Below are 24,342 nucleotides of genomic sequence, written 5' to 3'. Positions count from 1 at the left end.
CAGGACTGACAGGCATGCTCTATATCCTACATCAGTTTGCCTTCATACTGGGCCCACAAAAAAACAACACAACACTTCAAAACACTCTTAGATCAGAGTACCTTAATGAAGCAAGCAAGCAGCATTTCCTTACATAATTAGCAGGGCAGCTTCCCCATTGCCCAACAAAGGCAGAGACTTTTCAAGCAGTGTGAGCAAGTCAATAAAACATTCAAAGTACTCTGCAATGCAAATTTAAATAAAGAGACATTACTCCCAACATTACATTGAAGATCAATTAAATTTATTTTTTTCTAAAAGCTATTTACACATTTACAAACATTTGTATTTTACAAAAAAGTTATACTAGATCATTTTAAAAACTTTTTTTTTTTTTTTTTTTTTTTTTTTTTTACAAAGGCTACGTAAGCAACTACACTGACGTGTCAAAAAGAACAGTTAGTTAGCTCTTGGAATATTAGCTAAATACCAATCCTCAAAAGACACAGCTAAGCTAAACAAAGTGCAAGAATGACTAAAAGAAAGACCTGTTTCCAAGCTGCCGTGCTCCTGTCAGTAGGAATCCAGGCCCATAAATGAACTACAGCTGATTTCTGCTAACTGCTTACCAGTACTGACCAGAGTGGAAATTCCATGGCTGGACCCATTCACAAGAAGGGCTGAAGGGCAGAGGGCAGGTTGATTCTAGAGCAGTGACACGACAGCGAGAGCTGCTGCTACATACAACCCATCAAAGGCTGTATTTTTATTTGGCTACTAGAAGAACTGAGATGTACATTCCAGCAGAAGTTACCATGGAACATCAACATGAACAGTGGTGGGATGTGTCAGACCTAGCAGAACTCAAAAGCTCTCTGGAAAAAAAGAAAATGTTTAGGAACAAACTGACCTTAGAGAAATAAGGCAACAAAAAGACAAACTTTCTGGTCCAACACAGGCACCACACAAAGGACACGGTCCACAGCTTTTAGTGTCTCTTGGCAGCAGGCTGATGCTGCTCTAGAGCTAAGCATGACTTTCCTGAAAATAATACAAAGACACTTCCTTGAGGCTACAGACAACATAAGGCATAAAAAAATAGGATGGACATCTCTCCATGACAACACTGATAAGGTCAAATTAATAGCTAATTTTGCAAAATAATTTGGCAAAATGCACCCCCTTTCTCCCAGTGCCTAAGGACACAGTTTCTCACCTATCTGACACCATCTCCCTCTACTCCTCCGACTATAGAATTGTCAGTGCAATATTCTTGGAGGTATCAAATCTTGATAACTGAGAGGAAGCAAATGACAAAGATATTTGGCAATAATTTACTGGGCCACCTCCATTAATTTCTTTCCTTACGTTAAAGTACAGTTTAAAACCATTACTTCCATTTTGCTTCAGAGCAGCATACTACAGGCAAATTTTACATCACAGTTCAGTTGGACTGGCCTGTAAAAGCAGGTAAATAAGTCACCCTTCTCAAGATCATAATGACTAAGATACCTATTAACACTGAATCTCCTCTATAAACTGCCCTTCCTTCCTCCAGAAGAGCTTCCAAGTCATTTGTTAGACTAATACTGCAATCTGTAATTTTAACATGTTCATTTTTAAGACATGCATTTTGTGGTTTTGGGTCCCGTCCTCTCTATTTGTATCAACAGAAGTAGTGCTGTACATTCTGTAGCTGGTTCTTGTTTGTTTTGTTTTACAGAATTAGCTAAATACACAGGGTAATAACTTGTAAAATAATCTTAGGGCACATTAGAAGAGCACCTCTGTATAAGGATTGCATGGCAGGAATCACAGACACGAACAGGCTTTGGTGAGGAAGGCAGAGGCAGTTCATTGTCGGAACAAGCATTACAGAAGATCTCACCACAGTTTCTACAATGGTGCTAAATAACAGGGAGAAGAGCAGAAAAAAAAGAATCACAAAATCAAAATTTACAGCAGAAATATACTTGGTAATTGGGTATCAATAAATCACACAGAGAACAATCTGAATTCTTTCCAATCGTTTGGTCTGGGCACGGAACCAGTTTTCAAGAGATAATTCATCTAAACCCAAATTTATGGTGCTATCCTAGACAGACCAAACATACAAGGTTTGAATCCCTAGAATAAGACAAACTAACGTGCTTTGCCAAGTAAGAATATAAACAATGACAATGGATGAGAGTCTGTCAAGCAGCTCTTAAAATTTAACATAAGAAGTAGGTGAAATAAAAATTTCTGCACATGTTAATAAAGCTTAACAATTAACACTGCTTTAAAGCCCCAATAAGCTCATAATTTCTTAAGTCAAATATATATTTAAAAAAAAAAAAATGTACTAAGACTTCCATGTGTCAAATTTTAATGGCGGAACTGCTGCCAAGTACATGAGACAATGATTCCACAAGGTTGGTTGAGTAACTTTAAGTACAGTCCTCCACAGCACTACACTAAACAAGCAACATTTCTTTTGAAAGTAGAGCCCAGTTGTTCTTTGATATGAGTAGCACGTCTCAAAGAATACCTATACATTCATCTGAAGGTTGACATTTCACGCTGATCTCATCTGTAAGATAACTGACATATTTCTCATACTACACATAAATGAGCTGGAAGAAATTTCATTTGAGTTTTACCTTCCTTTTGGAAAGTGAGAATTCCTTTTCACATAACTTGCAATGTGTAGCCTCTTTGTCCTTCAACCAAACCTGCCCCTGGAGAAAAAAAAAATGACCATAAATACATGTATATGATAAAGGTAAACTTTGGGTTCAAAAGGACAAAACAAATCAACAGGAGTAATATTTACTGCCTGAATTGCTGAACGTCCTGAGACCACTACAATGTCACGTAGACACTCTGAGGCAGGACAAGCTTGCTCCAAAGCACTGCTAACAGCGGGAATAGGTACAAAGAAGACATGCTGGAGGCACTAAAGCTAGTCTATGGCAGAGCTGGGAAAAACAGTAAGCTATCCAAGTCTCAAAGCTGAAACCTATTTCCCTGCTCAATGAAGGAGTATGTGAACTCACACATCTTATGATCAAACATATGCAGACACAACCTCTGCTCTCAAGATGCACAATGCTCAAGTTCCCAGCCTTTCAGCAGTATAGTTCCTATTTGCACAGACTTCTGGATGATCAAATATTTATTTATAGTTAACAAATGCCACATTGGTGCCTACATACACGGTCCCAAACACATTTTGTAAAATAAAAGGGTGCACCTTTGCAATAAAATGTAGCAAAATGTGTAACTTTATATTAAACTGATTATTTTCTTTTGCTGAGTCTACAGGAAATCTGTGCTTCCCTCCCACCAGAATATAATAAAATGAGTCTCTTCTGAATAGCTGCTATTGAAGAGAAGCTTTTTCAAGCTTGCAAAACATTTCAATGGGAACAGTAAACACCAATGTTTCTTTCCTCCAAATCCTACCAACCTGCAATGCTTTGTTCGCTTCTTTTATATCTTCTATTTTCAGCTTGGATCTAAAAAAATAAGAAAATATTTCAAACTGTTATATTTTCACTTGCAGTCTAAAAAACCTTGCAAGGTTTAAGTATTTAAAAGTTAAGTGATGTATTCTGAACTTAGTATTTTACATCACAGCAGCATCTAGGAGATGTACTAAGTACTACACAAAGACAGGCTCTGCACTAAGAGCTAAGAATCCCTGAATGCAGGTATGTTTGAGGTTATGCGGTTAAGGACATCAGACAAGCACACAGCATTGGTGCAAACTAGGAATTCAAACTTCTTGACTGTCTTGCTGGGGAAATCAGTCTTCCCACAGCCACCCAGTGCCACTCAGAACTGTCTAAACTGCAACATTGTACAGGGCATAAAAGCCCACAGCAGTCATGGCAAAACAATTTATAAAGCACATCCTTAAATGAAGTAGAGAGATATGGAGAGCAACAACTACTGTGCTCAAAGCTTATTGCTCACCATAGTCTGAGTGGGTTTTGATAAGGTAATCTTTTACATAGCCTAAAGATGTAGCAATAAACAGGGGTCTAAGAATAAGATGAGAATCTTCATCTCATTAAAGAAAGGAACCCATGAGCACGTAACCTCATAAAAAAAGATAAGCACTATCTTGTTGAAGTATAAGCTGTTACCTTCTACTTGGATTGTTCTTCAGCAAAACCAAGACATGCAAACTAGTCAACTACTTTCAATGCAAAAACACCTCCTAAAGCCCTGCAGGCCTTAAGATCTAGCTAAGATTTTCTTTCCAGAACACTATAACTGCATATGAGGTCACAGGCACAAACCAAAGAGAAAAATCAACACATTTCACCTAACTAGAAGTATTTCCTACTGATAACTGGCTTGGTAATATTGCTTTCTACACAGTAGTTTGCATGATGGCCATCCTATTCTTTTTCTTAACTCGTGTTTATGAGACAAATATAATCATTCAGGAATAATGAAATTACTCGCTCAGCTTGGATGCCAGTTCTTGGAGAGCAGCTTCTTGGTCCTGACATATCCTTTTCAGTTGCCTGTTCTTTTCCTGAAGTTTAATGAACTCCTTAAAAAAAAACAAAAACAAACACACACACACATATATATATATATATATACACACACACACACACACACACACACACACACACACATACACACACATACGCCTAATGCCTAGAAAACTGCTCCTAACCAAAGCTGATCTTACTGAGAAAGCCAATTGGCTGGATGACTCATCACCCTCACTATAAAGATTTCCAAATTGAATTCAAGCAGCAACACTTGAGATCACACTCTCTTAGGCCCTAAGAGATGACACCTACTTGCTTCTTCAGAAAGCAAACACAATTCACTGCAGACATCAACAGCACCATGTAGCCACGCGCACCAAGTTAGAGAGAACCTGAAGCAATTTCTGGCCTCTATCACGAGAAGACAGAGTCTTCAATAAAACTGAGAAAGAAAAATAAGGATTCTGGTTTTCTTTAGCCAAAGGACAGAATTTTGATTTGAAGAAGAAAGGAGTAAAAAGAGAAACAATGTTTCCAATCTTTTTTCTTATCTACTTGTGAGAATACATTAATCTAATCTTTCTTATCTGGTTGCAGAAATTCTTAGAAGTCCCATGTCTAAGTTCATAATTAACTTTTCAGTTAATTTCCAAGTTACTATTCAAGTTTTATTGCAGAACTTACTTTTTTAAGGTTAATTATTTCTTGAGTCTCTATTCGCAGATGAGATACAGTTTCTTTTTCCTTTTGAAGGTCATCCTCCAGAGTTTGCCGCCACTCCTTTTCTATCTTCAAATCTGTTTCAAGTTGGAGCCTAAAATATGCAAAACAAAGAACACAATCACTGTGCAAAACGGTATCACTTTAAAACATAACAAAAAGAAGTTTATTTCTGGATGCAACATATTGTTGCCACAATAAGCAGCCCATCAGCTGACCTGTTTTTTAAAACAGAAAAAAATGCAGCAATGTTGCAACATTTCAGACATGGTAATAGTTAAAATGTTACCACTTAGAGAGTGCTTTTGAAAAGAATCACATTTAGAAGGATCAAGACTGTGGCAACATTTTGAAAAGCTGACCTTAGTAAGCAAGAGAAGATCAACCACAACATTCTAAGGTGCTTTTAATTTATGAATGAAGGGAAGCCCTCCTCTTAACTCTACATAGTTTGTTTCTAAAATAAAAAACCAACCGTAGTGTCACTGATGACACAAAGAAGGACTACACGCATCCCTGGTACTCATAACAGTGATTTAATATTATGCTTTCAGGTGTTAATCTTTTTGTCTAGGCTTACGGAAATTTGAACAGAATCAAAGATAAGGAAGGAAAGACTTTAATGTGCTATTTTAACTGAGCTTCCTACATTGCTGAGGTTCAACATGAAGAAGGATCCAAACCCTATTAGTTTAACTGAAATCCAGCATTGGCACAAGGATTATTCTGACACAAAATCACTCCAGCTGGAATTTCATTATCACGGAAGAGCTGGTGTTTAGAGTGCTACAGAGCAAAGAGGATGGAAGCACACTGCTCAGCCTTCTACATCTAAACCTTGACAAATCAACAGAAAAGGAAAAAAACTGAGAGTTGTCATGCAAGGTTCTTTTGAGGAAAAACTTGTAGCTACGTTAATTTTCCTGTTTGTTTGTTGTTTTTTTGAAATCAAAACCATTTTTAAAGGAAAGACTTACATTTGGGACACTACCTCAGCACCTGGTTGGAAAAGATCAGAAGTGAAAATGACTTTGAGGTTTCAGAATTGCAGAATTCTGAAGTAGTAATAATAATAAAATAAGTTTGGGGTCTGAACTGTTCTTTTGCCAAAATCCGCAAGGATGACTGCAGCAATAAAGTGAATATTTGTCATGACAGTTAAACCAGTTTACTGACATTCAGAGTTGTAAGGGAGGTAGGATGGGCTAGTAATCAGATTGGAAATCACTATCTTTTAAGCTCCAGTCTTTGTGTCACAGATCTATCTTCAATAATGTAGCTGTTATCTCCCAACAGGATAAACATCTGCCCCTCTGCAGGGAGCTTTTTACACTAGATACCTATTTAGATTACTAATGAAGAACTTACCAAGAGGAAGGGAGAGGGTTGGCTTTTATGTTACATTTTATTATTTATAATTCCCATGGATTATTTTTTTCTGCAGTGGCAAATTAAACAATTTTTAAAGGATTTTACCTTATTGATAATCTTGATCAATTAAACTATTCTCACACCATTTCTCTTCAGGTTCACACTATTACATTGTTGTGGGCTTTATTAAAAGTGTGGGTTACTGCTACTATGCTAGATATTTTCTCTTGCTTACAATAGTTTCCTCATGAAGTAAGCCAGCACCTTCAGACGAAATATACTGTAGCTCCTCCCCCTCCTTCCAAGCTGCACAGCACTTCAGAGGTGCCCAAAGGTAGCCTGACCTTCTTGGAACAGCGTACTTTCTTCCATCTTGCCAGTATGCAACATTAATATCTTTAGTATTTACATTCTGTTCACAATCAGTTATCAACAGCCAACTTGTATGAATGCACAAAACATTACTGTTAAATATTTTTTCAAACAGAAGAGATATACTTACAGCTGTTTTTCTTTCTGGGAGAATTCTTTCTGCAGACTTTCAGACTTATTCACATATTCCTGTTTAAGTTTCTCGTCCTCATTCTCAGCTTCCAATTGAGCCTTCTCTGCTTGCTGCAATCTGGTGTAATTCAAATCAACTTTGGGTAAAACTGAAGCTAGAATTAGGGTGTAGAGGGTGAAGAAGACAAATAAAAGAAAAATGGGGAAATAGAAACATTTCTAAATAAAAACAAAGTTTGGGGGAAACTTACAAACTCAAACGAGAAATCCATACAATGCCTACAGATTAGCTCCTGTTTTTCATACAGTCAGAAAGCGATCACTGTAAGTAATCAGGATTTTTATTTTATGCTAATCGATAACAGATGCCAAAGCATGACGATACATATTTTAGAATTGCAGCACCTATCTTAATGCTTTTTTTTCCTTCCTCTTTAGCATATGTTTCTGTGTTATTTTTGGAAGCTTTTTTTTTTTTTTAATAGCCCCAGCAGAATCCCTTTGCTTGTACTTATCACCCAGGGCAGGACGTGTATTGTGCAAAAGCAGCTCAAAACAAATCAGGCATAAGGCTGAATACAGAGCACTGCAATCAGACAGCAAAACACTCAACTAGCCTAACACAACAAGACATACCCCAATAGGTCCCACTACATTTGCAGAACTACTTCAATTACATCACATCTGTAAATGTAAACAGTCTGTATTAAAAATAATGCATTCTTACATTAATTAAAATAGCTCCATACTACAGACAATTTAAATAAAACTGATCAGTCAAGAAGTGAGGGGCTGTTTTTTAAATGTAATCTTTCCTTTCTGAACACCAGGGGTTTGTTTCTGCTTCAGGTACCAATGCCCTTGAAATCCATTAGCCCATTCCGGTTTCTCTCTGCTTTACCACTTCTTCAGTCCAAAAAAAGGTAGGGGTACTGTTATAGAAGTAAAGGTGCTAAGACAGAACTTGTCCTATTGTGGCTATACTTGCCCTGAAGAAAAGGCAGGAAGTAGAAGTGCCTGTAAAATATTACACCTGTAAAATAGTCCCCACCTGCTGCATCTTGTTTAACAAAAATTCTTCAAGTGCCCGCTCAGGGAAGTGGGGCAGAAATCCCTGATTCATTCTGTGCTTGATTTCACAACTACCAGCAGCTAGCTGAATGCAGAGTCAACTCACAGCTCCCAGTGTCAGATAAGAAGATATCAAGTCAGCCACATGTCTACATTTGTGCTTCAACTGATAACGTTGCCCCGGTGGAAATTTCCGAAAGCTGCTAGCAAACAAGTGATACAAGCCTAGAACTAAATACTTCACAAAGCATGCACTGTCCCACTCTACTATGCCTGCTGTTGTGAGCATCTTCCCAGACACATTTGCAGTGATAGAGCACACAGGCCCAAACCTGATGTCTGGAAAGGAGTATTCTAGGACAAAGCAGGGCCAATTAACTGGACAAAAAACACTACATCAAGCTGCACAAGTCTCCAAGAAGGTGATAAAGGCTCTTTCTGGTTCTTCCAAAGCAAGGAATAAGATTATATATAATCATGCAGCAGAAACCCTTCCTGTATTATGGCGTTTTGCCTCCGCTTTTGCAAATATTCCTTCCTGCTGAAAGACTCAAAAGATTCTTTTCCAAGTCAACTCCACGTTTGCTTTTCAGAGGAAACAAGGGGAAGTGCATCAAAGGCAGCCAGCAGCTAAAACCCTTATTTCAGCAGCACAGGCAAGCAGCAATTCAATGCAGAAATAGGATTTGTAAAGACTGCCTAGCGATGGGTGGAGAGGGAAAAAAGGTTTGCAAAATCACGGGTTAGGATTACAGTACTGACATAGCCACTGACAAACAAGTTAGACAGGTACCCTACATGTAAATCCCATCTATTACTACTGCTGCCACTCAAGCTGTCCTGGAGCAGCAGAGGTAAGAGCTACAGCCACATCATTCTCTAGGCCCTGCTGCCCTTTCTGGAGCCCTAAGTCCAGGCTCCAAACACAGTGTGATCCATGAAAATCTGCTACTCTCCATCACATCAGGAGAATGGAATTGTGCTGTAACTGCTTTATTCTCAAATCCTGGAATTCTACCATACATACAGAATGTATGTTTACACCTCTTCCCTTAAAGCTACTACTGTGATGCAGCACTCAAGCCCCTTTAACCCTTTCCCCAAAAGCCCTGTTCATGCTGTTCAAGAAAGCAGTGCTGGTCACAAGTGGAAAAAAGAAATTAGAAAAAAAAAACGAGCAGAGAGCTTGCTTTTGGGATATATATAGCCCTGAAAGCGAAAGAAACAAGCAGAGATGAAGAGAAGTACTACTCAGGGCAACTTTTAAAATCTTTTAGTGCCATAACGAACAGGAAAAATTGCCAAATAAAAAACAAATGTCAGCAGTAAGTATAGTCCAAATGAAGATAGTTGATAAACTTTTTGACAACAGACAGTGAATAAATAACATTAGAAAACTAGCATACATTTTCTTAACAGTAGTGCAATAATTTCTGTTCTCTCTCTTTCTTTTTAGAAGAGGAGTAAAGCCAGATCAGAAATGATGATCTTACAGAACACAAAACAGAACCCAGCTACAATCAGTTACAGTGCAGGATTTCTAGTTCCACTTTCTATGTCAAATTGTCACTTTTACAATTCTGAAGTTGCATTTTATCAGTAATATTTAAACAGAAGAGAGCTGGAGGAGCTTTCAGAATGATATATCTTTGACAAGCTTATACTGGTGCTGAGCTTCATTGCTGGCACATTTGACAAATGACATTGCAATAGTCCTAGTTTGAGTTAACAGATCTTTGTCACTTCACGAATGCAGCGGACAAAAATCAAAGACAGATGAAGGCAGCAAAATAGTAAAAACAAAAATTAGGATAAAGGATAAAAGGAAAAGAAAAAAGAGGAAAAAGGATGTCAATAAAAGAATATTCATGTCACTAATTTATTTTTTTTTTTAATATATAACCATGTTTTTAATAATCAAATTTGAATGAAAAAAAGACATGTCAAACACCAAGATGACAGTGCTTATGGATGTTATATTCTACAATATACTCTATTAAAAAAGACCAGTGTTGCACGTAGGCCACTAAATTAAACCCATGAATCACATTTCAATGCTACGTTATGCATGCAGTCTAACGACAACGGAAGTGTACATGGCAGATTTTTAGTCTTTCACTTTTCAATCTTTCAGTGTAAAAACTCCCTATAATAAAAATAAAAGTTGCTAAAGCAACTGAATGATTTTCAATAGCTTCAGCAAACTCAGCAGTGATTCATTAAGGCAGTAAATGCTTATATCAAAAAAATCTTGCTTATGGAATAAGCAACATCAATGCTTTGGTTACTATTGCATTTCATTCAGATGGAGAAAAAAAAAAAAAGGTAACATCGAATCCACATTTTTAACAGCTGAAATAACAGCTTTTGCTATTAGCACAAAAACTGAGGAAAAAAAGAAAGATAGCAGACAAAGAAAAATGAAAGATTAAGTTTTTACTTAAAATAAGTGCATTTGCTAAAAAGAAAAACAAAAATCAATCCATAAAGCACTAGTTACAGTTTCAGAAATTTTCCTTTAAAATTTTCTAGTTTAAAGTTACATTTCAGTGGCAACAGTGTGGGAATGCAGTAAAATATACAGGGATGGAGAAATGAATGAAGGAAAACAAAGATGGATCTGTACCTTTGTTCTAGTTGTTTCATAGCAGCATTAATTTGATTGGTCTTATCCTCTAATCGACCAATTATTTCATTCTTTTCTTTCATAGCATCTTCAGAAACCTGGTTACAAAGAAGGTCAAAGACAAAGTAGTTTTACACTGTTACTCCAAGGAGACTTTTTTTCTCCTGAAAAGAAAAACTGTTAGAATGGTACTGACACTGAATTTCACACCTAGCAAACCTGTAGTTTACTAAGGAGGAACTTTTCAATTTTGTTTGCTTTCTTAATCATTTTGTAAGTCAACTTAAATTCACTGATCACCTTTTTAAGTCGCTCATTAGACCCTTACCAATAACAAACCAAGATACTGAGTCCTGGAAATGACAAAGGTTCTCTGTTACCAGACTTTACCTAACGTGCCTGCAAATATTTCAGGAATTTTCCTACCATGCTGTACAATTTTGATTGCTTGCATAGTTGTCACAGTCCCAGCTAGAAGACCCAAACACAAGGGTGAGCTTCACCCTCACAATACAGATCAACACTATTAATGGATTCCTGAACATGAAATTGGGCATGATTAAACTGTTTTACCTGTTTAGTTGACTCAAAAATGAGAATGAACATTATTATATAAAATCACCTTCCCTAGAAGCACAGCTTCAAAAAACAAAAATCTACAAGTCCTGATTACATTCTCATCTTCCTTTTCTTTCTATTTGCATTTCCTCTCTTGAAATCCAGCTTCCCCACTGCTTTCAGTGGAAAAATAACATCCTCTGTCCACTACCTCACTTATCTCTCTGCAGCATTCTTATTTTTCCCCACTCACTCTACCAGAATTTGACTGTTTTCTTGTGTTGTTTTTGATTATTTCTTCCCTAAATCAAACCTTCTGCATAAAGAATTTAATGCTCAATTTCCCTGGTGTTTTGATAAATGAACATCGGGTCTCTGAAATCCATACTCTCCCAAAACATTTTTTAGCTTTGCACTCTACAGATTTTCTTTATTTGTTAACAGCACACAAAATCTTGTTTCCAAAATGCTTTGCATTGCTTCGAATGCTCACATCTTCCCTTTAATATCACTATATCACTGCACCTTTTGTATTTCTCATTTTCCTTACTGGACAGGTCAAGGAGTGTGAACACCACTAGGTATACAACTATTCTACTCCACATAAGAAGTTAAAAGGACATGCTCTTATTTTTATGATTTGCTTTCCCATAATCTCAAGAAAATGAAGTGATGAAGTGACTGCCTTTAACAACACCTTGTGTTAAATCACACCAGCATCAGTAATGTTCCAAACAAACACGCTGACCTAGGAAGCTGAAAGAAAGCAGTAATTAGACAAATGGCAGTATCTATAATGGAAATGCATCTCTCTTTCTGCTGTCGTTTCATCACATTAACAGCAGACCTTACCTGCAGCTTTTGGTACATTTCCATGTTAATTGCTTTAACTTCATCAAGCTGCTGCCGAAGGCCTATGAGCGTGTCCTGCTTCTCGTGGATGTCCTTCTCCAGTAACTTCATAGCAAGCTCTATCTCATGCTTCATGCTAACTTGAACTACCAGCTCATTCTCCATATCCTACAAAACACACAGACAACACAACACAAAATCCTTCACCAATTATGCAATGTTTTACCTACGTTTTAGAAAGAGAAAAGCTAACAGAGCTGCAGCAACATCATTCCAACACAAAATTCTCTGCAACTGTGCAAAGCAATGATCTACTACAAGAGCATTACACTCCTGTACTTAGTGACTTAGGCTTGAAAAAAAAAGAAAAGAAATAAAACACTTTTGGATACGAGAACTCGCAGTACACAATACCACATCATTTCTCGTAGACGCAGAGCTAAGTATTAATTTCAAAAATAGAGCTACAGGATTTCTATTTTTGCAAGAAAAACTCAACATACGTACAGAACATGCAGTGCTCCCTATCTAAAACATTCTCAAAGAAATTCTATTTTCCTCACTATGTTTTAGCAACATTGTTACAGAAATACTAAGGCACTGACTGCTTTTTTAGAAAACCTCTGCTTGTCTGCTGTTATGGAAACAACACTGCATTAAAGGCAGAGCTCAACCTGAGCCAAACCAAAACTAGAAATAATTATACACTGACTCGAGTATCATCCTTCCTAGAAATGCTGGGTCCTTCATGAAAGAGCGCTCACCTGGCGGAGCTGTGACTCCTCTCGAAGCTGCCTCCGTGCTTCATTGTACATCTCATCTAATCCCTGCCTGGAGTGTTTGTACGTCTGAAGTTCTGCTTCAACATCCACTTTAGTTACCTAGGAGGATATGCAGAATCTTTGTTCATTACAAGTTTAGCCTCTAATGCCATAAACTCCAATCACGGTACAAACAGGAAAATAGCTTCTGTTTCTGCTTAGTGGTCATCAGTTTTATGAGAACTGAGTAAACTAGCAAAATAAACTGTACTACAGTATGCCTTATCCTTCAGTCAATCCAAAACGCTGCTGTTTCAATATTCAGCAATCCAAACACACAACAAATCTGTACTTATACCTGTAAAGGGTGTTTACCTCTTATCCTGTAGAGGGATTTACATAAGGAGATACAAATTACAGCTTAAAAAGCAATTGTATACACATTTATTCTAAATGATGTATCATTCCTTTATTAAGAAAGGTCACAACACAGTTCACCAACCAAAACAATCTATTTTGACAAGATTCTCAGATAACACTCCTAGATGCCCTTAAGATGCAGCTTAAATTAAATATACATATATATATATATATATTTTTTAATACATATATATTTATAAAACAACCTAAAATCCTGTACCTTCAACCTATTTAAACTATTATAAAGCTTCCCAAATCTAACAGGTTCTTCTCATTAAAAAAAAGAGCTGTTTTAAATTTGGCCAACTAATGGTTTCTTCAAGCTGCAAAGGAAGGAAAGTCAAATGACAATGAACCACACTATATTAAAGTAAAATTGCCATACCTCTAGATGATGCTGTGTTTTCATTAAGATCAGAGTATTTTCACTTCTTAATTGATGATTTTCTTCCTGAAGTTTAATTATATTGTTTTTGGCTATTGCTAACTGTAATAATGATGAAAAATAACAAATAGAAATTGAGCACTGTTATAAGCGGGGAAAAAAAATCAAAGCATTCTGATGAATGTGAGACCAAGAATGCTCTGCCCTGTTCCTGCAGCCTAACAAAGAAAGGTTTAATTCTTAACAGCATGCATATCCAAGATACTTCATTATTTTATGTCTGACAAAGAAAATATGCTTTCTTTTCATAGTTTCATTATGATTCAACGAGCCTCAATCCCCTTTTCTCATCCTATATTTTTCTCTTTCTGTTTGAATTGAAATATATCCAATTTTGTTCTTTCTGGACAACTTAATATATCATATGAAGCAATTTAAATAAGAAAGGCTCTCCCAGACGTAGAGAAAACATATATACAGAAGAGAAAACATTATAACTGGACCCTTTATTATATACCCTTAACATTGGGCCTACAAGCCAGCTATCACAACAGATGGATGGCTAAAGATGATGGTTTGTAAAGGAGACTGAAAACTCGGAGAATTAACACTCAGGACAAAAAGTTTTCCTCTCTCTGAACACATGAGCACCCACCGTAAGCTAGCTATTCCTTCCACAACTGAATTCAGACATTCACAGTTTCCACCTCATTCACTATTTCTCAGTCAGCTTGTGTTAAAAAAAAAGGCTCTCACTCTTGCAAAGCTAAAGAATTTAGAATCTAGTGAAGTATCAAAGGTAACCAAAAATATAAGAAATAAATGCAATACCAGATCCAGACAAATGTAAAGACTGCATATGGTAAATAAGCAAGCAGTTATTCAGCTAATGCTGAGAACTGTAAGAGAAATTGCTTACTGAACCACTTTCTGTCTGTGTATCAACTGGTGTCATCCATCAAGCACTAATTGGCTGCACAAAATCAGCCTGACAGCTGGCCTGAAGAAATGCTTACTTTCTGTTGCTGACCCGAGTGGGAAGTTGTCATGCTCTGTAGAAATCATTTACTGATGCTGCATGCTACCTAAGCAAGCTGACTGCAAACTCCTGCAGCTACTGCACCTTTTCTTCAAGATAAATTAAAAACATCTGAACATATTCTAGACTAAAATAATTTAAACATCTTTATTAAAGAAGTGTGATATCAAAGCACATGTATTGTATGTTACTAAAAAATAATACCTCTTCAATCAGTTTAGTGTTTGACTTCTCTAACGAATCAACTCTTGCATGTAGGCTGCTAACTGTGCTACTGAGAGAGAGAAAGAAAGAAACCATTACTCAGAATTCTATCAAAACCCACTTAATCAAGCTCAAAAGCTTTCTTGTGACATACAGTCATTAATCGTTAATAAGAGCCAAAAGATCTTCTCCCATTATTTGAGATTTTCTTAAACAGAAGGAAATCACGCTCCTCTGACAAATGTTTATATACTTCTGCCCAGTGCTCAATGTCATCCTGGTCACTTGAACCAGTTTTTGGATCATGCTGTACCCAAATGATCAAGGAGTTTGCTTAAAAATGGATTTGCAATCTTGTTTTCCCAGCCCCTCAGCCCATATATAATGAAAATCATGCTCTGGATTCTCTTTCTCCAAAAATTCATTTTCCTTTATAAATTCATTCGTCTTTTATAAAACCATCTGTTTCTCCACAGTTTTTGATACTATTCTCAGAGTCCCTCCTTCTTGCTGCTTCTCGCCTTAATTCACAACACTTGTCAAAAAAAAAAAAAAGAAAAAAAAAAAAAAAAAAAAAAGACATCCCTTAACCAGAACTTCTCCATCACCTGACAGCCCATCTCTGCTCTAAGCATAATTTTATGCTGCCCTTTCTGCACTGAAAAAAACACCTATCCTGAAACACCACTGACTTTCCCACCTATTTCTGTGGTGGGGTCTACAAAAGCCATCAGTGCATGAAGAATGGCAAGGTAGAAGAAACTGACACATTTCATGATGTGTGAAAAGAAATAACCAACCTTAAAAATGAAGAGAGCTGTTGAAGCATTGGTTTGCAAGTAACTTTGTGCATAAACCAGTGTACAGTAACATACAGCAGCTCTCACCTGAATGATGACAGCTATTACTAAGCAACCACCCCCATGCTTAACTGTGACAGTTCTTTTCTCCTCAATACAGTATAATTTTGCTTGTATTGGATGCACAAAGATTCTGTGTCCTTTAGAACGCTTCTGCTCAGTGACTGACGCTGTTTCAAATCAAAACATCCACACCCCAACTGCAGCCACATAGTGACCAACAGCTGAGATCATCAGCATTACATGAATAAATATAATTGCATGTCAAAAAGGGACCAAGATCAGCTACACTACAGATTCTACAGAGGGAGATCTGAGCAGTTTTTTTTTTTTTTTTTTTTTTTGCCAAGGCAAGATGCAAAACGAAGATTCATCCACAACACACAATAATAAACTGACAATTGTTAAACAGACTGCAGTTAAAATGGTATTTCTGACAATGCACCCAGATCAAGTTTTTCTTTCATTTGAAGTTATAAATCCTGAACCCCACAATCAATTTTGCCCTGCTATTTCTCTCTCAGAAGGTTCTGACTATCAAAAACAGAAGCGTGAAAACAGATTTCCTCCCTCAATCTTCCAAAAGAGAGACACCTTTCAGCCTCTCTACATCCTCAGTTTAAACATGAAAAATATTCACCCATTTCCCTGAAGTTCTCTCTCACAAAGCTGTGGTAGAAATGGAGGGAGGTAGAGGCATTTTACCTGTAAGCCTGAACAGACATGCATACTTCAAAGTAATACTTACTTCAGTTGTCTGTTTAGTTCTTCAACGTAATTCTTTTGGTCCAAAATTGCAGCAATCTGTTCATTTCTAAAGCAAGAAAATCATAAATTGGGCTTTAACAAAACGACATAGTGAATTATGTTCTGAAAACTTCAAATGCAAATGTTCACATTTTGTACTTTAAAATAATAATAATAAAAAGCAATTTCATCTCACAGTCTTGAAGTGAGTAACTTACATGTTGTGACAAGAGTGAGAGACAAAAAAAAACCCCACTGCTTTAATTGCAAATAACTTCTGTTTACTCAGTCATAACTCTGGTTCTTTGAAATATGCTCCTTTACTCAGCTACCTTGCAATCCTTCAGTACTGTCCATCAAGGTCAGTGCAGTAGGTGAAGTTGCTTAGCTTGATCCAAACCGCACACATTCTGATAACGAACCAGTAATAGGGAACAGTGTAGTGTGCCATTCTCCACAAGACTGTGAGATTATAACATTTTGCTTTTAGGAAACTTTGGTTCTACAAAGGACAGCTCATCAATCAAGAAATTATTTGTTAATATCCCAAATCTGAGAGATTTAGGGAGGACATACCTTTCCTTTCCTCCAATGTCATCATCACTCTTTAAATACATAGAGAAATCGATCACACCAACCTAGGAGCAAACAAATGTATACAGTTTCATATGGTGAAAGTAACTGTTGTCTACATTCAGGGTTTTGTATCCATTTCCTAAAACCTCGGTTACATCAGCTTTTCAAAAGGTTTCAGTTTATTTAAGTGAAGTTCAGAAGAACTGAACAGCAACATTTTGAACCAACAGGCCCAGTCTCATTGATCTGTTCAAAATGTTTCCTTGGAAACAAAAACAAACCATGAACCAAATCCTTCTCAGTATGAAGAAATGATGACTTCTCAAACCTGAATGAGCTTAGCCAAGAGCTTATAGGAAAATTTCCAGTACTGCTGAACCTTATAGGTGACTGAGGAGGCTTGAGATAATTAGTCTGCGGTATTTCACGTAACAATCTTTCACAGCACACCACCCATGATGTTTCTCCCATGCTTAACTTCTCAAAATTCCATGCCCAATAGCACCACTTCTCTGCACTTGCTGACTATCAGGTATGCACACACAACTTTCCATTTCTACTTTTAAACTTTGCTAAATCTTAATCTTTACTTTCTATTCAACTGTAATTCAGTCATATATACCATAAATATTATCACCTTGAGCTCTGCTTCCAAATCTATTCACAGTTCTGTATGTAACTCATTTGCTTTACCAAAAGTATTCCTTTCTTATCTCTAGCACCATTGTTACAATCATATTTCCATTTCTCTGATCTACTGCTTCTTTCTTCAGCTCCATTTAGCTTTTGCATACAAATAACTCACTACATTTCCTTGGATTGTACATCGTTCTCCCATGCATTTCCTATCATAGTCTTCTGTCTGTTCTTTCCACATCTTTTCTATAGTCTCTCCTCCAAAAACTTTTATTTAAACATATTTAGCAAAATATTACCTAAGTTTTCCTTTAATCCTCAATGTGAACACACATTTCTCCATTGAACAGGAGTCTTCCAATACACCAGAAACATACTCCCAGATGTGATTCTAACCATCCTTTAGAAGTCTCTTTCTACTTAATTCAGCTTACTACTTCTGGTTTCTCTGAAGAAAATGTCTTATTTATGCTACTCTTCACAAAGGGAATTCCTATAAAACCTCACCATGACATCCACAGTTGCCTTCTCAAAATGAGTTTTCTCTCCCCTCATGGAACTAAGCCACTGAGTGACCTAGATAGCACTATGCAGCTAGCAATAGCTACTTTGTAGTTTATAACACACAGTAATTCTCAGTACTGAGGAAAGCACACTGATAAGGCTTCTATAGTCACGTGTTTTTCTGTATTGTGCCTTCTGGTAGGTAATATCAGTACCTAAAACCTTAGAGAGTTACTAGCACGAACTCTGTTAACCCTATGATTCAAAGTACACAAAACCTATTAGCTAGAACTTTTCTTTGACAGAAAAATTGCTTTTTCAATCAAACATTTGAAATAAACAATTTCTATTTAAACTACTCAGAAATTCTCCAAATTATCTGAAAAAAAAAAAAACCAATCAGGGCTGAACACAACTAACATATGTTTATAAATACTTGCATGTATGCCTTTAAAAAGATTCCATCAAGATTCACTTAGAAAAAAATGGGAGTTGGAATTCAAAACAGCCTGCAAAGCACACAGAGCTCTACTGATACGCTACTGATACTGCTTTGTCAGCAGTCTCCCCCTCTTGTAAGGTCTTTTATTACACTAAGTGAAGCATGCTAGTTTTTCTTTTATTCGCTTTCCCATTGTGTTCCAACAATAAATGGATCAAACGGGATAAACTGAACGTGGAACAATGCCCAAAGAAAAGGATGAGCACAACTAGAACAGAAACAACTCTCCCATTGCTACTACTGCATCCATTTGACAATGAAACCTTTGCACTCTGGTGATTACCACCATCCAAAGGTCTGATCCAACTGATACTGAGGCTAACACAACATCCCCACTGACCTAGGATCATGCCCTGAGCGGTCTGGTCAGATTTCTAAATTCTCTGCACACAAAATGCTCGTTGACTGCACGCACGTTACTTTACCTGTAATGACTTACTTGTGAATCCAGGTCTTCACCCTTTACGCAGAGGTTAGCATCTATTACATTTAGCCCAACAAGCAGTCCAACAATAACTGCTCCTTCTTCTTCCATCATCAGCGCATGATACTCATAAAATTCACTGTTACATAACAACACAATCTAAATTAGTACACTCTGTATATCTACGTATAATAAAATATAATTATATTTTATATAATATATAATAATTATATATAGTTATATAATATGTATAAGTGACTCCTGAATCTGAACTTTCTTTGATTCTCATCTTCCTCCAGCACTCTTAAACACGAGCTAAGACTGCGCACATTTTGCTTCCATGAATGTTTAAAACTAGGAAGCACAGTTTGCCTCAGAAGCTATCCAAAAATACAGACAGACCCTTTGGCTACAGAAATCTAACCCACAAGCTGGTGGAGGACTGGAAAGTTTTGGCAGGAAGACTTCTCTTGCTTTTAAATAAAGGGTCTTCCCTGTATGCTTGTAGTAGCCACTCTGACAGAACTCTTGCGATAAAACAGTCTGGACATCAATGAAGACATACTTGAAATTAAATAAGCAAAGTAAGAGATTAAAGGGTTTAAGAAAAACAGGAAGAAATGAAATTATGTAAAGGTTTTTAAAAGAAAAACACTCCAAGCCACAGAATATCAATATCCTCCTTGCATTCTCTAAATAAACTTTAGACCCTATGAAACAAACTGCTCATTCAGTGGAAAAGTCCACCACTGTTGACCATCAATGTCATCCTGACGCATCAGCATTATCTGAGGTAAACAACAATTCTTCAAAATATTCACAAGTGACAGAACTGAAAATAAGATGGTAAGTCCTTCTTTCCTTTGTGCTTCACTCAGCTCATCACAAAGGAGAAATTATACTAGAAGAAAGCAGCGTCAGATTTAGAACTGTGAAAGGAAGGGCAAATTCAAGTCAGCAATCCTCCACACAATGGCTGATTAGGAGGAAACCATGCATATGGTAAGGGTGAATTAATCTTCTCTCCACATGCTTCCAATCCACACTCTGCATGGCTGAGGAACACAGCAGGAGCCCTTCCCCGTCCCCTCATCAATGAAAGAGCAGTGAGGCACGCTGCAGATGATGGGGGGAGACATCTCTTCATCCATCAGCTGGCCCTCAGTCTTCATGAGACAACAGGGTTTGGTCTCTTGATCACCAGGACTGGAGGAAATCAGCCCAGATGCCAGAAGCTATGTCTTGTTTGGTTGTTTTTTTTTTAAGGATATATTAAAAAGCAGCAAATAGGAAACACTATTTTTCAGGAGACTACATGTATAAAAATAAATTCTAAACAAAATCTATTTACCTGAGAAGCTCTCTCTGAATGATTAAACAGCGAAGATAGTCAGCCATTTTCTTCTGCATTAGTGCCAACCGTAACCAGGCCCGGGCACGGCCCAGTGGTGTTCTGGAAAAAGGGGATGGAGAAAACAAACAGTCCAAAATCAACAATATATCGATTAATTTACTGTCTTGATTATCTTATCAGTCTACCGATAGAGCAATTAACATTTCCGAAACTATTCTGGTTTCAGAAATAGTTTTTAAACTACTGAACAACACAGTACAACTCTACACAACACACACCATGTTCTAATTTCAAGTTGTATATCTTCAAAAATTGTGGTACCTTAATAAGATAATTCAAAGAAAATGATGGCAAATTTAGCTAGTAAACATTAATATCTAACAAATTAAACCTGAACGTTTTCCTGTAGGTATGCACTTACAAAGTGATGTGCACAGAAGTGGAAAAGGGAAAAAAAAAAAAAAAAACAAGTCAAAACCCACACTGATATGCTATATCAAGATGGAAAGTACAACAAATATAACCAAAGGTTGATCATCAAGCTTGATACAAGAGTAAATAATAATTAGTATACCCATATACTTTAGATGAGGTCTAAAGCTAAAACTTACAATCTTAATGCTAACCACATAATCACTCTCAATGTAAACGAGCCCTTTCAGAATTGAATATGCAGTCAGCTACACAGCTAGATGCAAAAGCAGAGTGCAGAGGGATGGAAAGAGACTGTAGCCTACAGCATAAATTCATATTCCAGAAGGATCCTGCGCTGGAGGATATTTCTATGAGAATCCAAAGAGCCATCCCATTCTTTTCACTTCAGTATGGTACCTTTTCTTTTCGTTCAGAGTACGTATTTGCTACAGTTCTAGACTGTAGACTGTGATACAGAACCTATTTCTTTTTGTACTGGTGTTGTCCACTGCTCAGAGAAGTTTTCTCCCAAAAATATCAGAAAAGCACATAGAATTCCCACTTTCGTAGGTCTTTCATGTGGAACATAAGTAGCAACAAGATCCCCCTGTGCACTCCCCCAATATCAGCTGTTCAAAGGCTTGATTAAAGCCAAATTAAATAATGACAACTGTAGATTCTCATTCAGATCTTGTATTTCTTGCAGTATATTTTACCAACGCAACTTACTTGAGGCCGGGCAAATCTCTGACACTCGCTGCTATTTCCTCAGCTTCTGGATATAATTTCTCCACAAGTTCCAAAGGACCCCAGATAGTTTTATTGTAACTTAAAAAGGATTTTCTTACTAGAAAACAAAAAACATCACTGAGTTAATTGAAATGCTGGAGCAGTTTCCTTCAAAAATAGCTGACCAGTTCGTCAGTGCCCAGTCATCTTATAAATTACTTTGCTGTGAACATTAAACTGCTGCTGCTAGAACAAGACAATAAAAAAAAAATGTCTAGTTACATGCTACACACATACAGATGTTGAATTCCTGGATCACTCACAATAAACAGTTTACAAAGCAAAAAGTTGGCAGATGCAGAAATGCAAGTTGTGAAGTACTAGTGACAGCATCGATTACAGAAGGAGAGAATTTACATACTTTACTCTCTCCTTAAAGAAATAGGCACACACTTAGATCTTATTCAACAGAGAAAGGAAGAAAGACTGCATGTTTGGGATGAGAAACATGCATCTAGAATAACCACCACACCTTTAAGGCCATGCTTCAGACAGTGCTCCATGACAACAAAGAACTGCTGCAGAGGAGGGTAGTCAGAATCCAGAGTACGGCCAAAGCTCAAAGCTGATTCAATGAGTCCTTTGATACTCAGTTTGGCCATGTTCAGTAAATTTGCTCTTTCTACAGCTGTTGGATCTTTTACAGCTAAGGCAAGAAAGAAAAAAATGTCATGGTTCAAGCTTTAGAAGGATGCAAAACGATGAAATGATTCATAGCTGCCTTGCTCAAAGAAAGCTTACCTTAAACTAGGTAAATTCAAAGGAATAATTCAGTAAGTGCTACAGGCCACCACGTCATAGAGAGGTGGATGGTGCAGAACAAACACCTTCACAGATCCTACGCTGTTGTAACAGGTGAATCAAAAACGGAGGCCAAAAACATCAGTTCTCAGTTACCTTGTTGTCCTTGCACCTCTGGGTAGCAGTCAGAAACAAGGTAGCATGATCATCAATGCTGTGCTAAAACGCTCAGCTGCTTAGGAGCAATCAGTGCCCTTACCACCGCATCTAGGAAGCATTCCTGCTTGGTATATTGTAGCATAATAGGCTCGCAACAGTTCTCTCCTCTATAGGATTATTCTCCATAGTGGCTCTACTATCCTTTACTTGATTAAAGGATATGTTTTCCGTTTGTGGCTGGAGCTACTCTCAGTGAGTAAATCTAGAGTGGTTTCATGAAAACATAATGTATGTACACTTGTTTTTTTTTTCTTTACAACAACAAAAATAAGTAAAAATGAAAACCCAAGATCCTTGTTATAGATACAAAATATTTCCTAGGCAGAAAAAAATCTAAGTGTAGTAAATAAAGTTTTTGCCAATAGTTCTAATTAAAAACACACTGTCCAGAACGTACATGAAGAAATTTACGTTTAGGGATTAAACCTTATCAGTAAGATTCCCACAGCTTTTCAAAGTCACTCTAATCAGACAGAACAGATAAGGTTCCTCTCTTCAGAGCTACAGCTAATGAGAGCAGTATTCGGGAGATTCCTACTTCATTTTCACTCATAATGAAGCATCTCAAACACTCAGGCTGCCATCTATTTTACCAAATGGAAACACGAGACAAAGCCACACTGTTCATTCACCAGGATCAAAAGGATTGGAAAAAAGGAAAAGAAGTTTATGATTTATTGCTTTCTACTGTTTGCAATTAAATATTATATATGTGTGTGTGCATTTTTTTTTTTATAACAGCCAGATTCTCACTGGGTTACTCCAAAAGCAATCAAATCACTTGTCTGACTTCTTTAATGGCACCACTTTAGGCTTTTAGACATCAGAAGCTTAGAAAACTACCTTCTTAATGTTCTCTATTCCTAACTGCCCATCAAACACCAAAGTAGCACACAACCCAGCCTACCTCACTTCTTCTAGAAAAGCAGCATTGCTGAGGTAACGCACCTAAGACGACCTTAACGATTACTTCCACGTAGCTTCAATTTACAGGCACTTCAATAGAGAACACTGTCACACAGCTGGCAGCACGAACAGCCGGCGAGGTGCTGAGCAGCCCCAGCCCTGCGAGAGCACGCAGCCCCCCGCTCAGCGCCAGCCCGACCCACCCGCACGGCGCTCTTTGCTTTCACGTGGCTGCTGAGACGCAACGCGCGGGCTGCACGGGCCGCCGGCGGCCGCTCCAGGAACACCACGGAGGGTCCCCCGCCCCGTATACGCGGATATCGAGCGGTCTCCGCACCACGGATGCGGCGGGGTCCCGCCCGCGCCTCCCACCGCCGCTCCGCCCTCCCCTGAGACGGCGGAAAGCCCTCGGCTCCGGCGCAACAACCGCCCGCCGCCACGGCCCCGGCCGCGTTGCCGCCCCTCGAAGCCTGACAGCGGACATTTTCTGCTCGCGCCCCCAATGCCCCGCAGCCCCCGGCCCGGCGCCGCTCACCCATGGCTGGAAAGGAGGAGGAGGAGCCGCCGGCCGCTCCCTGCGCCTCCTCCCTCCCCACCCCACCCGCTGCTGCCGGAGCCCGGCCCCAAGGGCGCCCCCTGCGGCGGGAAGACCGCCCCCCACTGCAGCTCGCAGTTATCGCGATA

The 24,342-nt window shown here is 38.0% G+C and overlaps 1 protein-coding gene across 4 annotated transcripts; it reads right to left on the bottom strand.

Moving 5' to 3' along the window:
• Nucleotides 1-266: 266 nt before the first annotated feature.
• RUFY2 (RUN and FYVE domain containing 2) lies at nt 267-24,266 on the bottom strand. Of its 4 annotated transcripts, none has more exons than XM_052678024.1 (19): nt 24,194-24,266; nt 22,265-22,438; nt 21,733-21,850; nt 20,587-20,688; nt 19,251-19,374; nt 17,170-17,231; nt 16,595-16,660; nt 14,987-15,056; nt 13,744-13,845; nt 12,942-13,058; nt 12,178-12,345; nt 10,768-10,865; nt 7,069-7,188; nt 5,160-5,289; nt 4,434-4,528; nt 3,431-3,479; nt 2,622-2,699; nt 1,765-1,886; nt 267-854 (listed from the first exon to the last, which is right to left on the bottom strand). In XM_052678024.1, exons 1-19 carry the CDS (start codon nt 24,195-24,197, stop codon nt 803-805), a joined length of 1,851 nt encoding a protein of 616 aa, XP_052533984.1. In that variant the 5' UTR covers nt 24,198-24,266; the 3' UTR covers nt 267-802. The 4 variants fall into 4 exon arrangements, with proteins under 4 accessions (XP_052533984.1, XP_052533985.1, XP_052533987.1 ...); XM_052678025.1 differs by having other exon boundaries at nt 14,987-15,053; XM_052678027.1 differs by having other exon boundaries at nt 267-1,886.
• Between the last annotated feature and the right edge of the window lie 76 nt (nt 24,267-24,342).

This window comes from Tympanuchus pallidicinctus, unplaced genomic scaffold, assembly GCF_026119805.1.
Source record: "Tympanuchus pallidicinctus isolate F22 unplaced genomic scaffold, pur_lepc_1.0 scaffold16, whole genome shotgun sequence".
Classification (NCBI taxonomy): domain Eukaryota; kingdom Metazoa; phylum Chordata; class Aves; order Galliformes; family Phasianidae; genus Tympanuchus; species Tympanuchus pallidicinctus.
Note: the sequence above shows the minus strand (reverse complement) of the source record. Positions and strands in the feature narration are given on the sequence as shown.